This window comes from Gobius niger (genome assembly GCF_951799975.1).
Source record: "Gobius niger genome assembly, chromosome: 10".
Classification (NCBI taxonomy): Eukaryota; Metazoa; Chordata; class Actinopteri; order Gobiiformes; family Gobiidae; genus Gobius; species Gobius niger.
In genome coordinates, this window is record NC_136861.1 from 35195098 (window position 1) to 35215729 (window position 20632).

Below are 20632 nucleotides of genomic sequence, written 5' to 3' on the forward strand. Positions count from 1 at the left end.
TCCAAAATACCCTCTGGAAAAGTCTTTGTAACTAATATATCAACAAAACCATCAATTTGAATCTGGCTCAATCCATTCAGTTTTCGTCACCGGAAAAGTGCAACATTTTGGGCATTTTTAGAACAAAACACCTAATTTTTATATGAAAACATAAAATGACAGAAAACTTGCAATACATTTTTTCTTCATATTTATGGCAGTAATCTACAGCAGAAGTTTGAAATTGATATCTTTAAATAAATAAAAATCACCTGCCGTGTCTCACCTTGGGTGAAAGAACACAATAAATGTTTGATCCTTTCATTATGCTTAAGCTTACCCAGAAGAAACATCAGAAATGAAATATGTAAATATGTATTTCAAATCTGGCTGACATTCATATGATAAGATTGAAGCAAACAAAATAGTAACACATAACAGTAACACATTATAAATCATAGCAGCAAATCCAAAAATGTTGTTTCAATTTGAAAAATATCTTCCCAAGGGGGAAAATAAAATCTTCTGGGAAACGCAGTTTTTAGCCATTTTCTGGTGAGAACTTAACTTACACATACAAATAAAGTCTAAATCAGGTCCACATGGATGTTTATGCACAGCGGATTGTTCAGTAGAAGCGAAAAACGGCATTCGTAGCTAGCACTAGCCAGCGTGTACATTAGCATGATGCTAACAAGTAGCATCATGTTAGCATTCTCCGTTATTTATGTATTTATGGGCCGTTAAACCACTTTGCTCCTCTCCATGTCTTTGTATGTTTATTTAGTAGAAAACTATATTCATAATTCAGCATTTGTTAAAGTAGTTTTTGAATAATTAGAGAAAGTTTAGGTTTTTCTCCAAATTGTTTTCCCCCTGAACTGTTTTCAAACATGACCATATATGGGCGATTCCAGATTCCATATTAAAAACGCACCCAAACAAACCATATACACAAATGTTAAAGTATAAGTTGGATGAAAAGTAATGATCAAGTGACAATAGTGGTCAATGAAAATGATTTTATTTTAGGCCCATCTAATGAGAGTGATAAAAAAAAACCTCTTTCTGAAAACTTTGGATTCATTATTTTGGTTGGTCACATCTTCACACACTGAAAAGTCCACATGAAGAATGTTATTGATCACATTACCTGACATTTAAGTTTAGAGAATACTATTTCAAACTGTTCTATTTTTCGGTGCGTCCACCTCAGAGGCCCCTAACCCCACCACCCACCCACCTGACCCCCCCTCCCCTTTCCGACCCTTCCAGTCCAGACAGGGGCCAGACCTGTATAACTCTTTATGAGCTGTCTGTCTGTCTCAAGTTCAAACTGCCCAAAAAAAAAGTGTCCAGCTCCAACCTGCATGATGGGAGTGCGGAGCCTGGGCTCAGCAGCAGACCAGGGGCTGGGCGTGGGGGGTCAGGGGGGATGGGCAGAGGGGGGGCACGTTAAAAGCAGTGGGAACTTGAACTTGAGACAGAAAAAAAAAAAAAAAAAAAGGGAGCCACATTCCAGGAGATAGATGATCCTCCCGGGACACGGTTACAAGGAGAGAGAGGCTTTGGAGGTGACAGGAGCGCAGTGCACTTTACAAAGATAAGATTTCAATTTGATAGAATGAAAAGAGACATTTTGAAATCAACCTCTTTTTCAATCAATCAATCAACCTTTTTTTATATAGCTTTTAATCATGTTGTGAGCAAATAGACTGTACTGTACTAAGAGTAGCTTTAAATCATTTTAAAATTATTGTTGTTGTGTGGACCTCGAGTCAGTAATAAAGTTTAATTGAATTGAATAACACCACTTTTAATTGAGTAAAATATTTCATAGTTTCACTTCCCTGAGTAAATTTACAAGTGACATTTTAAACTTTTCTTGCATCTCATATAGGACTTATTACTTTTGTGTATAGCTTTAATTGTCATCTTTGTAAATATCGCTATTTTTATGTTATTTTATGTTTTGCATGTCCGATCAACACTGCAACATGAATGAGATTCCAACGTTTTAATAGTTAATCAGTGCTTCTTTGTATTTTTTGTACTTTTACATCAGTAACTATATTTCACTCCTTTTTGCTTCTACTTCAGTAAACCTATTTTATAGTAAAGCAAAAATGACTCTACTCACCTCTGCTTATACAAAAACTATACGCCACTACACAAAAACACTACATGTCACTTAATTCCCGCAGTTTTAGGCAGTCCTCTTCATTTGGGTCCAATGGGACACACAGGGATGCCATTTATGCCCAGGACTTTTATCGTTACAAGTTCACTTATACGTCAGCCATTATAGGATCTGATACCTTTTTTCACATGTGGCCGTCACACACCTGATCCTGATGCATCTCCATTAAATAAATAAAATAAAATAAATTAATATATCTTATTCATCCACTTTTTTCACATCGGTCGCTAATGCCCCACTCGTCTAATTCTTTACTCAGTTATCAATGAATGATGTGAAGTTTGAATTTCCCCCTCCTCTGATTTCAACAGGATTCCCGAAAACCCTTTTAAGCTTTGGACTGGGGCGGTCCTTTATTTAAGTTTTCCCACATTTTCCCTTTCCTGTACTGGACTGTGGTTTGGAACCTTTCTGTCCTTGAAACCCCCCTACAAAACTACAGCTCCCACAAACATAAAATTAATGGCCAGCAAGCATTTAAAGACAACACATAAAAAGGAAAATGGACAGTAATGTTGGAAATATGTTCTACTTGATCTAACGACATGGGCTGTTTTATAAATGTGTAACAGCAGATCATATAGTATTATGGATAAATGTTCTGTGTTTTGTCGCCAAATGTAAAACGAATCTGTCTCGAACCACCAGAGCTGTCAAGTCTCCAGTTTTGTCCGGGAAACCGTTGTATTTCACCCCTCTGTCCTGGCCGTCCTCCCTTTCTGACAGTTTCCTACCCCGTTATTCAATTCAATTCAATTCAACTTTATCCCAGACTTTATCCCAGACTTTATCCCAGAAAAGGACTCGACAATAAAAATGGCAGTAGGTTGGCTATGGAACTTTTACCTGTCCACAATGCACCATACCAGTGGTAGTCTAAGAATGTTATGTGAATCATTGTTTTTTCACTTTTCTGGCGGACTATAAATGTTTTGACAAAGCTAGAAGCAAAAAACAAGCACACCAAGCTAGCTGTTTGCATGTAGCATGACACCAACATTAGCATCATGGTTAGTATTCCTTGTTTATTTACATATTTGGGCTGTCGAACCACTTTGCTCCTCTCTATGTCTCTATATCTTCTATGTCTATATATATTTGCTAGAAAATACATCCATCATTTGTCAAAGTAGTGGCGTTGTCATAGGTGAACCAATTTTTCTTTCTTCTCGTTGTTGCCCACCTCGAATGTGACTTTTAGTGGACGTTTCCAAAAACACCGTCTGATCTGTAGTTCTTTTAGAATGTTGAGAAATGAAGTAAAGTCAAAAGCTGGTTTTCATAAATGTTTTGACAAAGCTAGAAGCAATAATCCAGCACTCCAAGCTAGCCGTTAGCATGTAGCATGAAGCTAACGTTAATATTATGATTAGCATTCCCTGTTATATGTACACATTTTGACAGCTGAATCACTTTGCTCCTCTCTATGTCTCTATATCGACATTTGGTAGAACATACATCCATAATTTAGCATTTAGCAAAAAATGGTCTTCATGAATGTTTTGACAAAGCTAGAAGCAATAAACCAGCACTCCAAGCTAGCCGCTAGCATGTAGCATGAAGCAATTGTTAGTATTCCCTGTCTTTATGTGCAAATTTGGGCTGTTGAACCACTTTGCTCCTCTCTATGTCTCTTTTCTACATTTGGTAGAAAATACATCCATCATGTGTCAAAGTACTGGCATTGTAGTTGGTGAAAGAGTTCTTTTTCCTCTTTGTTGTCCCCCTCGAGGTGACCATGAGTGGACGTTTCCAAAGATGCCATCTGTAGGTATAGCTTTTATAGAATGTTGAGAAATGAAGTACAATCAAAAGCTGGTCCTTATAAATGTTTTGACAAAGCTAGAAGCAATAAATCAGCACTCCAAGCTAGCCGTTAGCATGTAGCATGAAGCTATTGTTAAAATTGTTGCTAGCATTCCCTGCAAATTTGGGCTGTTGAACCACTTTACTCCTCTCTGTGTCGCTATGTTTGGTAGAAAATACATCCATCATTTGTCAAAGTACTGGCGTTGTCGGTGAAAGAGTCAAACTTTATTTTTTTTTGTGCCCCTCGAACGTAACCATTAGTGGATGTTCCCAAAGTTCCCATCTGCACATGGCTTATTTAGAATGTTGAGACGTCACATGAATATTCTCTTTGCGAGTTACAGCTGCGAAACATTCAATTCCCGAGGCGTTTTTTTTCCCACACACGCTGAACCCTTCCCAGGCCGCGTCCACGGCATGTGCTTGTGCGACCCCATCTGGACCTGGAGTCGCCTATTCCGCCGCTTCAGGTCATTCCAGCCCAGAGTCAAACGCATTAGCCTGTACAAAACACTCTTGGCCAATCTAAAACGAGCCACCCCCGATACACAACGTCCATTCTCTCGTCTGAAAAGGCCCCTACCTTCTCCAGACCATAAAACCGCTCGCTCCCTGTCTGTCCGTCCGTGCACGTGACGGTGTGTGTGAGTGTGTGTGTGCGGGTGCGTGTGCGTGTGAGAGCGAAAGGGTTAAAGATTAGCATTGAACTTGACAAACGGCTGCTGCTGTTGACTCTCTTTACGGCCCCGTCTCTGTCCTCCTGTAAAACTACAATACGGACGGAAGCCCAGGAGCTCATAAAGCCGCTCCCCTTTGCTCCACATACCAGACTGTCCAGAGCCGAGCGAGCGAGCCAGGGTAGGGAAAGGCGGGTGGGGGTCGGTGACGATTCATTAGACAGGTTCGCCAAAACTGTTCTGTCAACGCGTATGGCTTCTTCCTGCTTGACCAAGGCTGGAGAGTGGCGTTTGTGCGATCGCCATTGAACGTGTTGGCGATGGGAAAATGGCAGCGACACACACATTGTTGTAGGATTTTCAAATCCCACTGACAAGGTTGAAGTATATTTCAACTGGTTAATACTTTGGGGGCAAAAGAAAGCATAAATTGAATTGGGGTATGCAAATTTGACTCTTCAGACAAACGCTTTACAGTTGATAACATTTATATCTAGAAAGTGAAGCGAGTGCACATTATAAGATATTTCAAATAAAATAACATTTTTGACTTGTTCCAATTGGTATTCGAAGCCTTTGTACAAAGAAAATGACAATTGAAGCACATTGAGGGACAACAACATTTTAAGACTCGATAAATGCACATCATGCTGTGTGTGCTTAAATACAGAAGAATGAACGTTCTCATAACACTGAGTGAGTTCCCGTCTGTGTCGTCTCCCCCTTCTTTATGTGGGTAAAACCAGACCCACATAAAGAAGCTCAAAAGACTTGATGTAAAGTCTTTCTTTTGCAAGAGCAAAACAACGACCGTCTCTCGCCTCGTCACTCACTGCTCAATCCACTTCTGTGAAGGTCTCACTGAGGGCCAAATGAACGACAGGAGGAAAACCCTGATGATGTGAGGTCCGTTCTCGCAGATGAGAATCAGCTTCAGAAAGTTCATTCCTTGAAGGTCATCAACGACAGAGAGAGGCATTGCCCTTATTAAACGCTCTCAACCATTTGTACGAAATGAAGACTAAAAGCAACTGACAAACAGATAAAGAATCAAAGGGAACAAAGTTATTGAAAATAGTGTTGAAATGTTCTAATGTTCTTACACATGTAGTATAAAGTACAGGACACTTGGAGAGTTTATTAATGACTTGCTTATCTTTGTGTCGTTCAAGTTACTGTTCCCTACAAAAGTTACGCATTGGTAGATTTAGGCCTAGAGCAATAATCTAAATTGTGAAAAAGTGTGAACCAAAAATTGAGCCAATGAGACTTTAGTATTCGCTACATTTTTGGTACAACTGTTCAAAATGTCAATAGGAACAAGGCAAAATGCGATCTGGCAAAATCTGAAAAACCTTTACTTACACCATAATATTGTAAACCGGCCTGATGGCCTGATGGCCACTGTCCAGCAGGACTTGCCCTCTCATCGAGGTTCTGGGACACAGCAGTCCTTCCAGTCTTCGACAAGTACTGTGCTAGTTCCTCGCTTACCTTTTGACAACTCCAATCCCACATCCTGATCCTAACCCAGCCGATGTCCATCCTGGGGCCTCAGCTGTCGTAGGGTCTAGACCGGTTGACCAGGGCTGGGATCAGTTTGATGAAGAATAGGGGCTACGTGTATACGGACTACAGGAGTCAAACCCCTTAAAAACATATATTTGTTTACTTACAGAGTTGACCTGAGTTCATTTGAACGACTGTGAGGAAAGTTGTGATCATATTCACTTTCTGTACAGCAACAACTGGAACATGCTATACCTTGTTATATCTACTGTTCTGGAGATGTACATAAGGTTTATTTTGGACAAAATATGTTGCCAACCTTGCCTTATAGAAATGTCAAGGAGTAGAAAAATATTAGTATATCTATATTTCAAATGCACTGGAGAAAAAGTAACAAGTCTGTTCAAATAACAAGTCAGCCTATAATGTAAAATTGAGTTGTGCAGCTGAGAATTCTATTGTGGTAACTATGGTAACGCAAATTGAGGCATGAAGGGCATATCCGTCCACATGGATCATCAACTGGGCTGATCGTGCATGCGAAGGCGGCACTCTCAAAAGGACGAAACAGACTCTTTTCAATAAGAAAGCTGAAATCATTTGAAGTCTGTTTGAGAAGTTTGTTTGGAAAATACATTAAGCATACTTATTGTATCACAAATCATGCTTATTTGCATTATATTCCTATAGTTAGCAACTTTTATTTATTGTCATTTAATGTCCCAACTTTATTGAGGGTACTTTGTTATGTGACGGTGGTTCCCAACGGTTCCCAAAGTGAAAATTTGGGAAAATTCTCGAGCTGTTGTGTCCTTGGTAGGCTGTGCAGGGAAGAAGAAGAAGAAGAAGAAGAAGAAGAAGAAGAAGAAGAAGAAGAAGAAGAAGAAGAAGAAGAAGAAGAAGAAGAAGAAGAAGAAGATATAAAACAATTATAGTTTAATATAATTTTTCATTGATATTCGTATAGATCTGTGAATTGTGGTCAAATAACAACAAAGAGTGTACATGTTACTAACCAGTAGTGTATCATTTTCCAAACTCCTCTTATGTATTTTATGTGCTTTCATGAGGCAGGACTGACGATATAACCATTGTAACAGGAATAAAAAACACACTATATCGTGGATGTATCGCTTACGGAAATATATTACCCGAAATATTGTTTAAATAATTCCAAATGTCCTTACATGTTTTACGCACGTGCCTCCTCGCTCATATATGGTGGATTTATACGCACTTTACGCGCACAGTAAAGTCCTCCACGACACGCCGCTATATGGATTCATAACTATATGGTTTTACGCACACTTTCCCGTGGAGACGAGGCTGCTTTTACGCACAGCGAGAACACACTCTGGGATTATTTTTGTTTATTATACTTTGCTTTTTTTTTTTTTTTTTACATATGTGCCGTGTTTAGCTTTATTGAGATTTTGTGCGCGTCGTAACAATTGGGGTGTGCGTTCTTTACGAGCGCGCCGGGACCGTATTGATCGGGAAGAGTCCAGACGGCCCAGTGATCAACGTGGACCTTTCCAAATCAAGAGGAAGCACCAGGAGGGGAAAAAATAGTACATGTATACAAGAAGCTGTATTCATTCATTTGACTTGCCCTATATTAGGCAAGGATTAAATACTTAATTCATCAACGGCTTGTGCGTAAAACGCCTCATTTATATGTTTACGTAATTCTACAAAAGGATCAAGACAGAATATTAAAACAATTTATTTTTTGTATAATGTACACTGCCTCGAAACCTATTTAACTAATGCCAACATAAGCATTTTTGTCGCTTACACAATGGAAAGCGTGCGCAGATGTTTTTCGTATTTCCAAATAATGGGGTAGAAGTTGAAAAAAGTAGCCCTGCTCTGAGAACACACTTGTTGTCTTACTATTTCACTCTTAATAGGCCTGTTGATATACAAGATTTAGACATCTAAGAGGCAAGACACTGCAGGCACATAGACATAAGATTAAAAAAAAAAACTAATACAGAGAAATTGATTAGAGGCTTTGGCTTTAGCCCACACATAAATGAATACACGGAAACAGATAGAGACTGAAAAGGCATTTTGTGCGTAAAAGCAACTTCCAAAATTGTTGTATTGGCAAGTTTGAATGTATGGGTTTATTATTGCTGATATATGAAGCGCAATCTGGGGTTTGGTTGATATTCAGAAAAATACGTGCTCAATGAGAGGGGGGACATCTTGAAGAACGGGCCTTGAAGTTGATTTCCCAAATACATTTATGAAGAAAGGCTTGACATTTTATATGAGAACAGACCTAGCTGTCCCAAAATACTAAAACTAGAGGTAATTGACTTTTCCCTTCAGATTCTCGCCTCAGAATCCACTCCACCAGCACGTTTTTGCGCATCAAATACGCACGTAGCCACTCTCCATCGCCGCGACAATCATCCAATTCCGACAGGCGCTGTTTTAAATAACGAGAAACCGCACGGGCTGATATCGACGTGCCGTGCGCCGCGGTGGGAATGCGGGCGTGATTGATGGCCGAGCCCGCCGCTGAGGCTCGTAAAAGAGCGGAGCTGCAGACGCTCGCTCGCTCGCGCACGCACGCACCTCCCCAGCCGTCGCTCACTCAGTCGCTCCTGTGCCAGTGCGCGGTCCCTGGGCTGGGTTGTGTGTGTGTGCGGGTGTGTGCGTGGGTGTCTGCGCCGGGGCTGTGCTTGTAAAGGCCGATCACGTGACGGGGCCAAGGTCAAGGGCCACTCCACGCTCAAGGAGGAGGTGTATGTGTGTGTGTGGTATTATTAGTGCTTTGATCGGGACGTGTTCAACAAGACTGTCCCGTCTGCAGCGCCCATCAGCTGTCATCTTTAGTCGTGGTTTAGTCCTGGTTTAGTCCTGGTTTAGCCCCATGGTTTAGCTCTATAGTTTAGGCCCGGTTTAGCCAGGACTAAATGTAACTCACCTTTACCTGTATTTACTTTTTTAAGCAAATACACATGAAAACTACAATGGGAAAAGTTAATTTGCCGTCCATCAAACCAGAGAGAGCCCTTTGAAACCGTGCATGCTGATTACTGACAGATGCCGAATAATAATGTTTGTATTTTAAGCCGATGTCCACGCTCCGACAGCGGTTTGTTCATCCTAAAGACAACACTCCAAAAACACCTCTGCAGTGATGTTGTGTATGCAGTCCAGTGCAGTGAGGAGTCCACAGACTTGTACACAGGGGACACCAAGCAGCCTCTACACAAGCGCATGTATCAACATCGACGCCACGGCTCCTCTGTACAGGACTCTGCAGTGTTTGTACATCAGCAACATCAGCACAGCTTTAAAGACCCGGATGTCCATATACTGGACAGAGAGGAGAGGTGGTTTGAGGGGGCGTAATGGAGGCCATGTTAAAGTGGAGAACCCCTTTCTGAACGGGGGGGGGGGGGGGGGGGGGGGGGGGTTTGTCTACTACTTAGGGTGCGGTACTAAAACAATACCTCTGAGGTTTGACAACGTTTCCCCCTTAGAGTAAAGGAGATTGCCATAAAGGGAGGTTTACCATCTTATCTGGCAACACAGACTGACCCAGGTGTGGCCTCATGGGTCATCACCTACAGCTGTTTATGTAAGACCAGTGCTCAGTCTCAAAGACCTGATGACAGTTGGATGAAACGTCTTAGATACAAGATCGAATCAAACTCGAATAAATATTGCTTCTAAAGCATTTATGTTACCTGGATGGAAAATTAATGAATTTACATAGACTAGTGTATGCCTTACTGATTTCACAGATCAATAATTCACTATAGGAAATAGAACAGAAAGATCCGACTGAATAAAGCTTATCTAAATATTGACAGGTCCACGAGCGGAGAGTGTCGTGTTCAGGTGAAAATGACCTTGAAGTTACATTTCCCGAATAAATCTGGAGAAACGATGAATCATTAATCTGACTTTATTTGTTTCACGGTGGCACATGGACTTGTTTCTTCCGTATATCGACCGTGTCCTCTCCGGTCCGACAGCCTCCTCCGCAGACTCCTGCCTGCAGGTTGGTGAAGGTTTCACGGCTTTTAACGCACGCATTGTGCATGTGGTAAATGAATTATACTGCGCTTATGTCGCCACTTTTTGGCATGAAAAATGTACACGTGCGTTATTCCACTTAACATACACCTGTGTGTGTGCGCGCGCGCTTTTTTCGACCTCTAAAAGCAAGAAATGTGACTCAGAGGCACCACTTTTACGCACGCGTCCGCGCTCATACACTGAAGATGATTTGTACTAGCCTTTATCTACAACCGTCTTTCTATTACATCAGCCCATCGAAAATACTGCCAGGATGGTAAAGGAAATAATATATTCTATTTCCTCTTTCTTCAAATTGCGTGAAGTTTGAACAATTGCGTCCATTTACCTCCATGGCAAACCAGTTGATTTCTCACCATGAGCGTATGTATGGTTCCAATGTGCTCCACTCGCGTCATGTGAATTATTAGATGTATCCAAGAAACACGTGCGCTTCAGTTTGTAAGAGCGCGTCTTTTTTGCGCATTTGTTCCAAAATATCTGCCCTTTCAAATATTGACCTCGGGACTTGAACGCAGACTAAATGTGTTGGGTTGATATTGTTCTAATTGTATTTCTGTTTTATAGAGAGCGGGTTGTGGGTTTTCTTCCATTTTTATATTACAAAACAATAGGAAATAACGAAAAGGGTTAGTATATTTTTTTAAGTCCACTGCGCGTAAATGTGTCACAACTATTCACTCGCCTGTGCCAGTGAAACCAGAGCAAGAGGAGGAGAAAGGGGTGTCTCGGCGTAGCTGACTTCCAACCCTCTCCATTTACGCGCCGTTTACGCATGCACAGTGAGAGAGAGAGAGAGGCCGGCGGACAGCGCGGATGGATAAACAGCGTTTATTAAGTGATGCACTATACTCACGTTTACAGGCGTTATAAACATTATGCATATACGGTTACTATGGCTACGGACACAGACAAACAGACGGACAAACATGGCAGACAACGACACCGACGTACACGGGGGGGGCGGGGCACAAGTGCTGTACAGGTCACACCGGGACGCGCTTTGGCTCTTTTTTCCTTTACCCCCCGGTTTTCTCATTGTCCTTTCTGCGCCCGGTGTGAATGAGTTCATGTTCTTCATCAGTTTATGATTGATCTCTGAAACGCCACCCAAAATAAAAACGGTCCTTTTCTTTGAACGCTACGGCGCGCTGCTCGTCTTCACTTTGGCCACGAACTTCTTCTCCTTGACGCGCCGGTTCTGGAACCAGATGGTGATCTGGCGCTCGGACAGGTTGGTGGCGGCGGAGATCTTCCTCCGCTTGTCCTTCGTGATGAACTTGTTGGCCCCGTACTCCCTCTCCAGCTCCTTCAGCTGCACCTTGGTGTACGGGATGCGCTTCTTTCGGCCGCGGCGGAAGGGCGAGCCGTCGTGCTGGTGCGCCACCACGTCTGCGGCACAAGGAGGGGAAGAAACAGTGGTGACACAGTGGGATGGGCTATGCATGTGAGGAGAAGGTACAAGGTGGCAGACTTAAAAGGGAAAAAAGACACCCTGCGGAACTTTTCAGGTCATAATTTGGCGCAAGAACAACTCAAGCATCAGGAAAACTTAAACACGTGTGAAAAAATAATACTAAGGAAGCGACTGCCGACCAGACGTGCATGGTCAAACAATGCTTTTTTTTCTGCTGTGATATAAAACAAATTTAAAGCATTATAGGAGAAGGAATTATGTAGATGCTGCGTTCATGGACTCGGGTGCTTTCCCTGCGATGTGACGGCTTTGTTCCCTTTTGTTCGTGCTTTTTATGTCAGAAATGTGGGGACTGACGGCGCTAACCATTAAAGAAACCCCGCATCGCACTTTGCCAAGTGAACAGAGCAAAATACCAGCATTTATTGTATAACAGATATTTTTACAGTTGAAAAATACCTTGAACCGTAACTTTACTGGGAGAGGGGACGTCTCCAGCCCATCTCCATGGAGACGTCGACTAAAGGCAGCCAGATATGAGATTCAAACAGGGTAGGCGCTCGTCCAAATACGTTCTTTGAATACCCACTGCGAAAGTAGCATTTTCTACCTCGAGCTTCTTATTTGTACCGGCAACAGGAGAGTCTAAAATGTTGCGTAGTGTGCCTTTAAGATTGAATTCTCCAGCGTTCATCTGCTAGCATTTTTCTCACCAAATATAGCCTATTTCTCCGAGAACAACAACAGTTTATTAATGTAACTCTTTGATAAACAAATACATGATCAGATGTTTACCGCCGTCAGACTTTTTGACCCAAGTTCCCAAAAACGCAGCATGAACCTTATGTTTGTGTATCTGAACGCAGAGCAGCGACATCTCCATGGAGACGAGTTGGAGATATCCCGCTCGATGCAAGGTCTGAGGAGAGGACAGCCCACGGCCCCTCCCGGGAAAGACATGGCTTTAGAGAGATTTTTTTTTTTTAACTAATAAAAAAACACCAGAAGTAAATATTTGTGTTGTCTTGTATTAACTGAGTGAAATGATATGCAGTGTGTAAATGCTGCTTGGGGCCTCCAGACCATTCCCCTTGCATTTAGCCTCCGAAAATAAAACCCATGACAGGACAGGACATAGCAAGTATATGTTTTTTTATATTTTTATTTATTTATTAGTTAATACCGTCATTTATCTCACTGCAAATAACAATCCTCAAAATCACGGGGCGACATTTATAATCCTTTCAAGCTCTTAACTGTACTCAAATATGTTCCATTAAAAAAAACTACATGAAATTGAGTGTTGTAGATTTGAATCTGATTCCCACAGCCCTCAAATGTGAATGACTTTTCCCCGGACCAGTGCTGTTCCAGTGGGGATCAGTGCTGGAACTGCGGACTGAAAAGTGGGTCACGGGAAACGTTGATATTTACAAGCGCGGGTGCCTATACCGGGTCTGCAGCTCTGTTTTCAAATGTATATTTACAGATATCAATTTGAAACTGTTGCTGTCGATCACTGGCATAAATGTAAGAAAAAAAAATACATTGCAAGTTTTCTGTCATTTTATCTTTTCATATAAGAACAAGGTGTTTTATGCCTAAAAATGCCCCAAATTTCCCATCTTTTCGGCGACGAAATCTGAATAATGGATAGAGCTACATTCAAATTAATGGTTTCATTTTATTGATAAATGAGTTGCCAAGACTTTTTCAGAGGGGATTTAGGATTTCTTGTTTAGTTTTAAAATAAGCTGTTTTTTAGTGGAAAATTTTGTAAAAAAAAAAAATTATTTTCGCCTTATTTTTTGACATTCAAAACTCAATAAATGGGGCTTAGGGATTAGATCATAAAAAATCCCTCAGAAAAAATCTTCCAAATATTGTTCAGTCCAAGGCTTGAAAATGTGAAGTCTTTAGGTCCGACTGACGTGGACATAGTGTCGCCACAATGACAGAAAAATGTGTTTTGAGAAAAAGGCCCTTGAAATTGCATTGTCCCATATAAGTCTATGGGGGAACACTGAATCAGCGCAATATTTAAACATGTTATTGTGAAGATTAGGCATATTTTCTGTTTCCGGGTGAAAGCTTATATGTTCAGAGACCAATTTGGCCCAAAACCTGAAAACTGAAAAAAATTGAGTTTTGAGTGTCTCCCCTTAATAATAATTTGGTCATTACAGTCCAGGAAAGCGCCGCTGATCGCTTTAGAATCTCTCTCTTTATCCGAGGAGCCCTATTGTACATGTTTTCGGTAACCTTACTCACAGAACTCCTCCAAAACAAATCCAACCCGGGAGCTTCTGGCTGGGATTCAAACGGCTGCTTCATGTAAAGGAAAAAGACGACCACAGCGACGTCATCTCCATGCCCCTTACATGAAAAACACAATATGGGGCTTCCTAACACTGCTATATATTTAAACTTTTTCAAATTGCACATCCCAACTATAAAATATAAAATATTTGTCGTCTAGAACCGATTTCTTTTGCATTTGTGTCATTTATTTGAGATGAAACAACCAGGAAAGTTCCTTTACCCACTCACCTGCCATCCACACAGATCTTACACATGCTTTCAGAAACGACAAGGTCTTAGCTTTCAAATGAGGCATTGCACGGGCCTAACAGGCTGTAAAAGGAAACGCAAAAACAGGAGACAAAAGGGCAATGAAAATGTAACAAAAACACGTCAACAAAGCGACAAAAACACGTGAAAAAGTGCAACATGCAACAAAAAGCGTCAAAAATGAAGGAAAAGCAACAAAAATACAATTAAAAAAGTGACGAAAAAGAGATGAAAAAGCGGGAAAATGTGTAAATAAATGTGGCAAAACCGTGACACAAACGCTTTGTAGGTCTTAGCTTTCAAATGAGGGGTTTACACTGGCCTATAAGCTGTGAAGTCCAGTCAGGAAGCTTTTAGATTTGGCTGAAATGTGCTCAGTTTAGGTGGGGGATAAGAGGTTAAACATTTTTTTTACCCATTCTTAACCAATTTTTCCTCAAACTTTTCCAGGTTTTATCCCTTTTTTTTATTCATACTTTCATTCTCGCTATATCAGAAGTCCTCATGCTTGTTTAACAGTGCCCAGCCCATGAGTATGAGAAATAAGTGAGCAAATACAAAATAGTCCTGCACAAAAAGGGGGCTCATTTTTGAAGACAAAAAATTGCTGGAAACTTTTGCTTATTTTGATTTATTTTTTTGGGTCCATGTTGCAGTAAATGGATCTTTTGGAAGTGGGTGCGTGTAGGGCCCCAGAAATAGATTCTCCGCGGTCCCATCTGTTCATTCACAGTTTAATATCTCCAATGAGGATCACATGATGGAATTAGTCAAATAAATAAAAGCCAATGCATTAAAAAATGTGTCCAAAAGTGCAATTGTTTTTTCTGACGGACTTGCGTTGTCGGTTTTATGTTTGCGATGCCGGCGTCCAATTATCCGTAAAGTATTTAAGTCTGTAACAATACGAGCACTTAATAAAAAAAAGGCTAATTCAGACGCTACAAACTACAGGCTAATTTACCACAACATTACCTTCGCGTAATCAACCTCCAATGCAATTCCTCACCACGGAAACATCGAAATAACCCCAGAACATGGTTTATTAGTGCAGTTTCAACAGGGAAAATGTGATCGATCCGTTTTTCATTTTTCCTTCCCATTACAGCAGCTTCTGTAACGCTCCAGGATCAGTCCTCGTGAGAGTTCTAGGTGGAATGTCGGCGTAACCACGGAGACGGTTTGATCAGCCAAAGGAAACCCGGAAGAAACCCTTAAAACGCCATTGATTCTGGAGCAACCTCGGGGCCCACCGCGACGGAACGCGAAGGCGCTACGCTAGCCACCCACACAGCCGCTATTCCGTTCCGCATAAAAAGTCACGTAATGCGCCTTTAATGTGGAGTCCAGCGTGTTTGCCGAGTTACCGGGTTGTTTTGCTAAGAAGTGCAGCCCTTCGGAACCGATTGGAAGGATCTGCCGACTTTGAACGACCTCAACTCTTTTTCGACTCAAAGGTAAACACACTTGACCCTCTTGCTGGAAAATATTGGTTTAATATGATGGAAAAAATAGCCTATATCTTGTGTTTATTTCCCCGCGCAAACTACGAACCTGTGACCTGGAATGAGTCAAATACATTTGGCAAGGATATTTTTAGCATAGGTCTAATAACGATTGAATTACCAGTCGCTTCTCCTAATTATAGGCAATAAACAAAACACAGTAATGGACGGAAATAGTCTGCGGTCAGTTGGCCTCGTTATTTGGAAACTGATTTTTGTTCTTGGAGGCGTTGTTATTGTTTTATGTGCCAGGCCAGTGGTTCTCAAGAGGCGGGTCGGGACCCAAAAGTGTGTCGCTGAAGCGCTTGGGACCGCTTGGGACCGCTTCCTTCGACGTGTTCGACCTTAAAGTTCAAAAACTCTCCCCATTCGGATCAAATGATAGTTGTTTTGGACAAATATCCGGCTTTATTTTTTTGGACAATTCTGTATTTGACTTTATATATTATGTCCTTCTTAAGTGTCGCCAATGCTATATTAGTACTACTATACTACTACTACTCTCTGAAAGTGAGGCATTCGCAAATACCACGCTCCTGTAAACTCAAACTATCTGTTTAAGTCCATGTACAATGCTTACTTACATTTTTAAGCTAGTTTACTCAAATAGTATAGTAGCTCCTTTTACTTTTGTTTGTTTTTTTGTACTACTAGAACATGAAACTGATTTATTCTCTTTTATTTTTATTATTATTTGCAATTCTTGAACTGCAAAAAATAAAAAGCTAAAAAAGGTATAAATTATAAGTTGCAGTGATGGGAATTCATATTATTTGTTTGATTTTGAGTAATTCTGACTCGCCAAGTAAAAATATCTGCCAGCGGAATACTTTTTTTTTTTTCACTGAAATTAGATCATTTAAGTAAAATTTGATAAATCATGTAATTGTATTTTCACGTAATGCACCTTTAATGTGGAGCCCAGTGTGTTTACTTGAATTACTGAGTTGTTTTGGCCAAATACCCAGCTTTATTTGATGATCGTTTCCCTTTCTTTTTTTGGACCATTCTGTATTTGACTTTATATATTCTGTCCTTCTTAAGTGTCCTCAATGCTACTACTATACTACTACTACTACTACTACTACTACTACTCTTCAAAAGTGAGGCATCCGTAAATACCACGCTGTAAACTCAGACTATCTATTTCTTGCTTGTTTGTTTTTAAGTAGATGCTTCTTACTTACGTTTTTTAGGTTGATTTACTCAAATAGTATAGCAGCTCTTTTGTTTGTCTTTTGTACTTCGGTAAATGCTAGAACATGAAACGGATTTATTTTCATTCATTTTTATTTACAATTGTTGCACTGCAAAAAAAAAAAAAAGCTAAAAAAGTTATAAATTATAAGTTACCGTGACGGGAATTCATATTATTTGTTTGATTTTGAGTAATTCTGACTCGCCAAGTAAAAATATCTGCCAGCGGAATACTTTTTTTTTTTTCACTGAAATTAGATCATTTAAGTAAAATTTGATAAATCATGTAATTGTATTTTCACGTAATGCACCTTTAATGTGGAGCCCAGTGTGTTTACTTGAATTACTGAGTTGTTTTGGCCAAATACCCAGCTTTATTTGATGATCGTTTCCCTTTCTTTTTTTGGACCATTCTGTATTTGACTTTATATATTTTGTCCTTCTTAAGTGTCCTCAATGCTACTACTATACTACTACTACTACTACTACTACTACTCTTCAAAAGTGAGGCATCCGTAAATACCACGCTGTAAACTCAGACTATCTATTTCTTGCTTGTTTGTTTTTAAGTAGATGCTTCTTACTTACGTTTTTTAGGTTGATTTACTCAAATAGTATAGCAGCTCTTTTGTTTGTCTTTTGTACTTCGGTAAATGCTAGAACATGAAACGGATTTATTTTCATTCATTTTTATTTACAATTGTTGCACTGCAAAAAAAAAAATAAGCTAAAAAAGTTATAAATTATAAGTTACCGTGACGGGAATTCATATTATTTGTTTGATTTTGAGTAATTCTGACTCGCCAAGTAAAAATATCTGCCAGCGGAATAAGTTTTTTTTTTCTACTGAAATTAGATCATATAAGTAAAATTGGATAAACCAAGTAATTGTATTTTCACGTAATGCGCCTTTAATGTGTGTTTACTCTCTCTTTTTTTGGACCATTCTGTATTTGACTTTATATATTCTGTCCTTCTTAAGTGTCCCCAATGCCATACTAGGACTACTATACCATTACTACTACTCTTCAAAAGTTAGGCATCCGCAAATACCACGCTGTAAACTCAGACTAACTATTTCTTGTCGATGTACGCTGCTTACTTACATTTTTTAAGTTGATTTACTCAAATAGTATAGCCGCTCTTTTGTTTGTTTTTTTGGCCTACGGTAAATGCGAGAACATGAAACTGATTTATTTATTTTTTATTAGTATTTACAATTCTTGCACTGCAAAAAATGACAAGATAAAAAAAAGGCAAAAGTTATAAATTATAAGTTAAAATGATGGAAATTTATATTGATTTTGAGTAATTCTGACTCGCCAAGTAAAAACATCTGCCAGCGGAAAATTTGAAATTTGACCATTTAAGTAAAATTCGATGAATCAAGCAATTGAATTTTCACGTAATGCACCTTTAATGTGGAGTCCAGCGTATTTACTTTTTTTACTACTATTTTACTATTTACTTTTCTTTTGTTGTACTACGGTAAAAGCTACAACATGAAACTGAATTATTTTTATTCATTTTTATTATTATTTACAATTCTTGCACTGCAAAAATTGACAAGCTAAAAAAAAAAGGGCATAAGTTCTAAATTGTAAGTTAAAGTGACAGGAATTCATGTTTGTTCATTTTGAGTAATTCTGACTTGTCAAGTAAAAATATCTGCCGGCGGGATACGGTTTTGTTCTCTGAAATTAGTTCATTTAAGTAAAATTTGATGATTCAAGTAATTGTATTTTCTATTATCAATCATTTATTTATATTCTTATTAATTAATTAATCATTTGTGTCATACTCAGATCACGGGAAAATATATGTATTTCAAGAATCTGTTTATTACGCATTTATCTTTAGTGTGGCAGTGTACATGTTGTTGCCTTTACTTCTGACGTCATGGCTGCACCAAACGTGTCTTACTTATAGTGTGCATGGCGATGTTATAAGTATATTTCAATTAAATTCCCCAAACTGCACTTAGAACAACATTAAATGAGGATCAAATCGAGCTAAATCGTGACTAAACTTACATTTCAGTGTGTTTTTAGTTCGGGCCGTGTTTGCAAAAAAATGGGCGAATCCCAGTCAGATGCAAGACCTCGCGTGATTTCGCCGTAAATTGTTGTTCCTTTTGCGTCAGTAACGTTAATTCGGTGATATATCTTGCGGCCCTGACCAGAGGGTGATACTGAGGCCAGCGGGAAAGGCAATGTTATGAAATATAAGGGTTTTGTCTGCCGCCATTTTTACACGCGCATATCGTAGTACATGCTTTAGTAACGCAAATGTGCTACAATGGTGGAATTGTGTTGAGATGTTTTTGAGGTTCATTTTCGACCTCAAATCGACTTATGAACACTTTGAACAGGGCAAGTTATTCTTTGCTTATTTTATGCTTTAAAGTAGAACATGTACAAATGTGTGGCTGCCTATGTTTTTAGAGGCAAGCCCTCAGTTCAGTGTAAGTGTGTTCGAGTCGGAGGCGTCTTCCTGATCTTATTAATACAGAGGTTGCTGTTCACAAGGAGCCACGTGACCTGATTGTTAATGAATTCATTAAAGCCTTGCGCGGTGACCTCCGACAGATGCGCGCGGCACACATTCACACACTCACACACACTCTCACTCTGACCGCAGAGTGTCCACAGCGGTGGGCTAGACCGACACGAGAAAGTGTCAGTTCAGTTGTTGTACTTTTACACATAAAGCTTAGCCTTTATTAAGTTATTGTGTCTGCATAATTAGCATAAACAGCTTTAGTGCCTTCAGCTAAAATACAAAACATCCTTCTGTAAGCAGGAGTCAGAACTGTGTAACCTCCGCGCGCGTGCACACACACACACTCACACACACACACTCAGAGCCCAGTGTTACCTGCTAACGCGCTCTTCCACAAGTGGCTCTGGCCCTGCTCCTTGCAGTACATCTGTCCGCCCCAGCCGTTGGTCAGGGCCCAGGGCTGGTAAGTGTCCACAGGCAGCAGCGTGTCATGTCGCGGCTCTGCGCCCAGCGTCTGCACCACGGACACGTCCAGATAACTGGCCATGGACTGGTACGGGCCGGGGTAGCTGTGGTAAAAGGCCAGCTCCTTGGCGCGGTGATTCGGGTACTCCTCAGAGGGGACCGGGGTGTCCATGTACTGGGAGCTGAGCGCTCCCGCCGCCTGGGTGCATGACTTGAGCGCGCCGCGGCTCATGCGGCACGGGTAGTAGCCGTTGCTGAAGTAGCTGTAGGGCAGAGCGGTGGCGGAGGGGCTCTGGTGCGGCACGGCGGAGGCGCACGGTCCGGCGGCACACTGTTTCCCCGAGGCCAAGCTGTTGTCACCGGAGCCAGACGCCGACACTTCCACGGTCGGGTATCCCGCAGAGGAGTGCATCAGGCCGGACGGGTGGCCGCCGAGAGCGGCGGAGTGCGCCATGATGTTGCGGCACTGTGTGGCCGCGGCCGAGGGGAAGCCCTCCATGTTCTTGTTCAGCTCGTCCAGGTTATTGTCGTATACAAACATCACAGTGTCCGCGTGCCAGCGAGGGCTGAGCACGAGCGAGGCGCTCATAGGGCTGTCCGCTTCACGCGCCTTTGCTACATGGGCTTCACGCGCTCACCACAGACCACGCAGCTTCACGCGGACCACCACAGCCGTGGCGCTCGAGGCAAAGACCCCGGTGCGCGGCCGCAGAGCCGTTACATTCAGCCGCAGCCT

General features: G+C 41.0%; 1 protein-coding gene and 1 long non-coding RNA gene across 2 annotated transcripts in view; both read right to left on the reverse strand.

Annotated features, from left to right (window-relative positions):
• The window catches only part of LOC306969683, a 437728-nt gene that overhangs the window by 331542 nt on the left and 85554 nt on the right, over positions 1-20632 (reverse strand). The gene's annotated exons all lie outside the window — the stretch shown is intronic.
• On the reverse strand, positions 11381-20485 carry hoxb13a (homeobox B13a; the record flags this gene model as incomplete). The annotated part of the gene is made up of 2 exons (XM_079564071.1): positions 11381-11631; positions 19807-20485. 2 exons carry the CDS (start codon positions 20483-20485, stop codon positions 11381-11383), a joined length of 930 nt encoding a protein of 309 aa, XP_079420197.1.